The sequence below is a fragment of the Agrilus planipennis genome, unplaced genomic scaffold (assembly GCF_000699045.2).
Source record: "Agrilus planipennis isolate EAB-ADULT unplaced genomic scaffold, Apla_2.0 scaffold90, whole genome shotgun sequence".
NCBI classification, from domain to species: Eukaryota; Metazoa; Arthropoda; class Insecta; order Coleoptera; family Buprestidae; genus Agrilus; species Agrilus planipennis.
In genome coordinates this window covers 425,835-431,460 of record NW_020438865.1, presented here as the reverse complement: position 1 = coordinate 431,460, position 5,626 = coordinate 425,835, and the positions used below count along the sequence as shown (strand labels likewise).

The window sequence follows — 5,626 nt, the reverse complement described above, 5'->3', positions numbered from 1 at the left end:
GACTGTTGGTCCTCGATATAGGCAACCCACTTCACTGCAAAGTATTCTGAACGTCAGGCTGCAGTAGCAGTTCTGACTTCTTTTACTTATTAATGATTCGGCATTCAAAATCAGGATTTAAAATATTAATAATCAAGAAATAAAAACGTTTTTAAATTGGGGGTTGGAAGTGCAAATCGATGTTCTTTAAAAATTTTTGTGGCAAAATCAGCAAAACCTAATGGAGCTATAAACGCCAAACAGGTCTTTTGAATTTTAGGAAATGAATGTTTGTGGGACCTCGTTTACTATTTTTAATTAATACTGTTACTTACCAGTTCATTGTCATAAATCTTTCCTTCTGCTACAGCACACTTTCTTAGTTCCCAACGGTAAAAGGCACCTTCACACCTTCCTCAAACTTCGGGTATTACCACTTTCCAGAGTGCAAGAGCACTGATACAACCAATGTTTTGTAACATATGGAATCTGGAGTTTTTATGTTCCTGTAAAATAAAATATGAATGTTTTCAGATATTACTGATATAAAAAAAACGTACATAATACAATAATAAAGTAACGCTAAACCTTTTCTCTATTAATAATAACAAATAAATATAGTGTATATGACTTTACACTATTCACATGCCTGTTTATATATAAAAACGTCATTATCATTTACAACAATCTTACCTAAATTGTAATATCCTTGCAGTCCTATGATAAACTGCAACCCTCGTTAATGACCTATGTGGACCAGTTCTACCTAACATCATCAAGAGGCATTATGAAAAAAATCATATTTTGACCTCTTGATTGTGGAGAGCACTCATGACAATTGACAATTCATTGTCACAAATGAACAAGTAATCTTTTTGCGGTGGAAAAGAAAAGGCACTTTTACAATTCTTTGAGGTACTGCTACTTTCTGGAGAGAACTACAATCATTGCTTCATAACGAACGGCATCTACAGTTTATGTAAAATCCTGCGAAAGAATTGGCTAAATTAAAGACTGCAACTGTAAGCCATATTTTAGAAATATCATGTATAGAAATATGGTTAATAATTTTGGTTCTTTAGTATTCAATTCTATTTAATATTAATATTATGTATTACAGTAATTTCTAACTGGTCAACGATTATAAAGAAAATTGAACAATTTTCAAATGTTAAATCTTTAGTCTACATAGCAAAGAAAGTGATGTTCTGCAACACAGTGGATTTGATTACTCAAGAACTCAAATGAAAATTTCATAGATTTTAATGTACCAAAATGTTAACAGTAACATTAAAAATCACATAGATTTTTAGTAGAGCAAAAAAGGAGCCAAACTTAATATTTAACAGCACACAAATATACTTTTGATACTGAACCACAATTAATTTATTCCAATGTGTACATGATGAATATAAAAAGAGTCAATGAATGACCTCAAACATACATTGGGAACTGCTTTTCTTTTTTTTATAAACAACCTTTTTATAATAACTGAAAGTATTTTGAAATAAAATTAGTATCATTAGACAAAATAATTACCGTTTTGCCAAGCTTTTTCATTCCATCTAATGAATTAACAGTTTTTCATTTATCTTTGCTGTTTCACTTCCAGTGAATAAAAGGGTACTGCTCCCAACCAGGATGAAATGCAGACTGCTACAATGATAGCCCAACTATACATGATGTCCAAACATTGTGTAATATTCCTATTAAACAAAATTTATGTATATAATTAACTTAATCTCGATAGAAAATAATGTGGTAACAGAACATTAAAACGTAATGCATAAATGGGTTTATTCATGCTGATCTCGATATACAATAGTCAAATAGAAAATTTTGCTAGCTAACCAGTTAATATTTCTTAACTATAATTCCAAACTTTAAATAATTTCAAACACACACGTGAACGACGAATCATAAATAATATGATCACTAACAACCGTAAACAAACCACAAATTAAATTAAAAAGTTATGTAGTTATGTGGTTATGTACTTTAATTTATGACGAGAATGTAGCTACATTCCACGCACGCATATTAGTAACACCAATGAAATGTAACATAGATAAAATAAAATTTAACTATTATTTGCAATAAATAATTAAAAGATAAATTTTGTTTACCTTCAGTACGAATGACACACGATGACAGGGACGTGTGGCGTTCGTTTAATTTTGATAGCTTTAAAATTTTCGAATGAGTGGACTTTGAATTTATTCCAGCAGTACCAAATTTTTTATTAAACATTTGAGCTAATTCTTGACATAATTGTAGTTGTTGAATTTGATCTTCTCCTACAGGCACATGTGTTGCTCTGCAAGTTAATTGTTATTTCGCAGTAATTAATTTATTTAATCATGTGAGNAAGATAAATTTCGCTTAACATAATAGCTCAGTTTTCAAACATGAATGACGCGCAATCGATTAAATTATGATAGCTTCAATAATTTACGAATAAATGAACAGGAACTTCTCAGCACACAAAACGATTTGTTTAAACAAAACTAGTTGACACACAATCATGTTACGTACATATTTAGAACCCGCAAACAACGCAAAAATTATTGGTAATGTTAAAACTAACAAATTATTTATATGAGGTGCCAGTTCACTTAACTATCGTCAGTCAGAGCTTCTATAGACCATATACAATAAAGTTCTATGATTTCAAATATCCAATCACTAATCAAAAATATTTGTTTAGTTCAGGGTCACACTTGTCAAAAGTGAGGAAAATAGTTAATCAGCTAGAATTTTTAAAACTGATAGTTCTTGATGCCGATTGATATGAATTTATCTATATTTTGTAAATTACAAAATGATTTATCTAATATTTGAAAATATTTAAAATGTTAACATTACGGATATTTTTTCCAAGTAGTTTTTACTTTTATCTGGTCTATAATTATAATAAATTGTAACTAAGTGTAAACTGGAAAGTACATCCTTACCATACTACATTTAACGTGGAATAATTAAACAAGTTATGCAGTCTTCTCAAACATCGTCTCAAGAGTTTGCCACTCAATCTCCAACTATTAAAACTGTAAAGGATGAGAAAAAAGGCGGCCGTACTATTTTACAAATTGTTCCAAAGTTGCCATCAACAGATTCTCTAAGCAATAGTCCTGGACCAGTTAGTCCTGGTAAATAAGTGTTCTTTATTGTCAAAATATTCTTATCAATATTTTTTAGCTATAAACGATTCGTTAATTCTGTTTTTTTGTTAGGTTCTCACAGCTTTCAAGACCGTTCAGAAGGCACATTCACTGAAAAGGCAAGAAATTATTATTCTGTCAAAGTTTTCAATTTAAATAAGAACTGTTGGCAGGTTTCAGATCCAAAATTAACAAGAAAGGAATCGTACAAGGCACAAAGAAAAAATTATCGTAAAGAAAAAAAAAGGGTTGCAAATGAATTACTTAATTCTTTAAAAGATCCATCTGTTGTGGTTCTTGCTGATTGGTTGAAGATAAGAGGAACTTTAAAATCGTGGACTAAGTTGTGGTGTGTTTTAAAACCAGGATTATTATTATTGTATAAAAGTCCTAAATGCAAAGTAAGAAAATGTCTTAAATCTGATAAGTAGATTTTTTTATTTAGCATTGTATTATCTTGACTGTTATTATAATTTAAGAGTAGCCATTGGGTAGGAACAATTCTCTTGAATTCATGCAAGGTTATTGAAAGGCCAAGTAAGAAGGATGGATTTTGTTTTAAATTATACAATCCATTGGATCAGTCGATTTGGGCACCCAGAGGTCCAGAGAATGAAGCAAAAGGTTAACATCCACTCTCATTATTTTACTATATATATATGTATACATATATAATATGTAAGGGTTTTGTCACATAGGAGCTGTTTTTCAACCTCTGCCTACTTCATATTCAATATTTCGTGCATCATCTCAAGCTTCTGGTATGTGCTGGTTAGATGCTTTAGAGTTGTGCTTAAGAAACGATTCAGCTTTGATCCGTTCCATAAGTACAAAATCCTCAGGGGACAGTACTAGTCATGAAACCCAGTGGTCAGAGGCTGACTATGAGAAGCATTTCATCCATGGTACTTTTTTAATAATTATATGTATTCTGAACAAAAACAAATTTCATTTACTTGCTTCAGATTTGAGTGATGCTAGTCAACCAGAGAATGGGGCTCATTTAAGCACCGGCGAAGTCGACTTAACAGAATCGGAGTCTGAAGTGTCTGCTAAAGAGGAAGAAATTGATGAAGAACCGCAACAAACGCCATATATTCCCAATGCAGAAGAAGAATTTGGAGCAGTAAGTTTCCTTTAATTTTTCAGTTAATATTTGCATTTAATTTTTATTATAAAGGCTGGTGAGCAAATTGAAGAATTAGCTGAAGAACATAAATCTCTTATATGGTATTTAGTTAAACAAGTTCGACCCGGCATGGATTTGAGTAAGGTCGTTTTGCCCACTTTTATACTGGAACCTCGTTCTTTTTTGGACAAACTTGGAGATGCTTATTATCATGCTGATATTATTTCTAAGTACTTAACTGTATAATTAAAAACTTTTATTATAAAAAGATACTTTCAGGGCGGTTGTCGAAGATGATGCATTTACTAGAATGAAAATTATTACAAAATGGTATCTATCTGGGTTTTACAAGAAGCCTAAAGGCCTTAAAAAACCATACAATCCAATACTTGGAGAAACATTTCGTTGTTATTGGAAGCATCCGAGCGGTTCTAAAACGTTTTATATCGCTGAACAAGTTTCTCATCATCCACCAGTTAGTAAAATTTTGTAATTACCATTTTTTTTTAAATATGTAATAACTCATGAAGTTTTAAAATAACCATACCTTTTTTTATCTTGATTTCCTTCTTTGTCCAACAGGTTTCAGCATTTTACGTTACCAACAGACAAGAAGGTTTTTCTATTAGTGCTTCTATATTGGCAAAGTCTAAGTTTTATGGAAATTCTACTTCTGCCATTTTAGATGGTATTGCGGTTCTAACTCTATTGCCAAGGGGAGAAGACTATACTTTAACCATTCCATACGTTCACTGTAAAGGGATATTGATGGGAACGCTTTGCATGGAACTGGGAGGAAAAGTGTATATTCATTGTGAGAAAACAGGATACAAGACGGAGCTGGAATTTAAACTGAGGGTTAGTTAAATGTAGTATCAAAATGCATAATTAAAATAAATATTATACATATCAAACTTGGTTTAGCCGTTTCTTGGTGGAGCAGAGCAAACAAATTGCGTATCAGGTCGAATAAAACTGGGAAAAGAAACTTTAGCTACAATAGATGGTTACTGGGACGGTGTTACTCAGATAAAGGACAAAAGATCAGGGGTAGAATATTTCATGCTTGTTGTTTTTCTTCTTATATAAATAAATCTTTCTGTAATTTCAAAAAGGAAGAGCAAGTTCTGTGGAATCCGACTGCAAACGTGAGAAAAAGTAGATTGAAAAGGTACACAGTTCCTCTTGAACATCAAGGGGAAATGGAATCTGAAAGGTTGTGGCAACATGTATCTTCTGCAATCCTAAGAGATGATATGAACACCGCAACAGAAGAAAAAACTGTCCTTGAAGAAGCACAAAGAGGTTGTTTAGTTTAAAATCTTTTTAACTCATTCTTTTTTTAAATATATATATA

The 5,626-nt window shown here is 31.5% G+C and overlaps 1 protein-coding gene and 1 long non-coding RNA gene across 3 annotated transcripts in view; one reads left to right on the top strand and one right to left on the bottom strand.

The window, feature by feature from the left end:
* Positions 1 to 1,517: 1,517 nt before the first annotated feature.
* On the bottom strand, positions 1,518 to 2,058 carry LOC108737298. Its single transcript, XR_001937843.2, has 2 exons — positions 1,831 to 2,058; positions 1,518 to 1,685 (listed from the first exon to the last, which is right to left on the bottom strand). It is a non-coding gene; the product is annotated as an uncharacterized LOC108737298 (long non-coding RNA).
* A 622-nt stretch (positions 2,059 to 2,680) lies between these two features.
* The window catches only part of LOC108737339 (oxysterol-binding protein-related protein 8), a 3,801-nt gene continuing 855 nt past the window's right edge, over positions 2,681 to 5,626 (top strand). Inside the window, exons 1-10 of one of the 2 annotated variants that reach the window (XM_025975594.1) lie at positions 2,681 to 3,128; positions 3,213 to 3,541; positions 3,620 to 3,764; positions 3,839 to 4,045; positions 4,106 to 4,266; positions 4,321 to 4,499; positions 4,549 to 4,744; positions 4,852 to 5,127; positions 5,194 to 5,319; positions 5,385 to 5,574. In XM_025975594.1, the coding sequence (XP_025831379.1) occupies positions 2,969 to 3,128; positions 3,213 to 3,541; positions 3,620 to 3,764; positions 3,839 to 4,045; positions 4,106 to 4,266; positions 4,321 to 4,499; positions 4,549 to 4,744; positions 4,852 to 5,127; positions 5,194 to 5,319; positions 5,385 to 5,574 (1,969 nt within the window). In that variant the 5' untranslated portion in view covers positions 2,681 to 2,968. Of the gene's footprint in view, positions 3,129 to 3,212; positions 3,542 to 3,619; positions 3,765 to 3,838; positions 4,046 to 4,105; positions 4,267 to 4,320; positions 4,500 to 4,548; positions 4,745 to 4,851; positions 5,128 to 5,193; positions 5,320 to 5,384; positions 5,575 to 5,626 lie in introns of those variants that run through there. The other variant, XM_025975597.1, reaches the window with a different exon arrangement.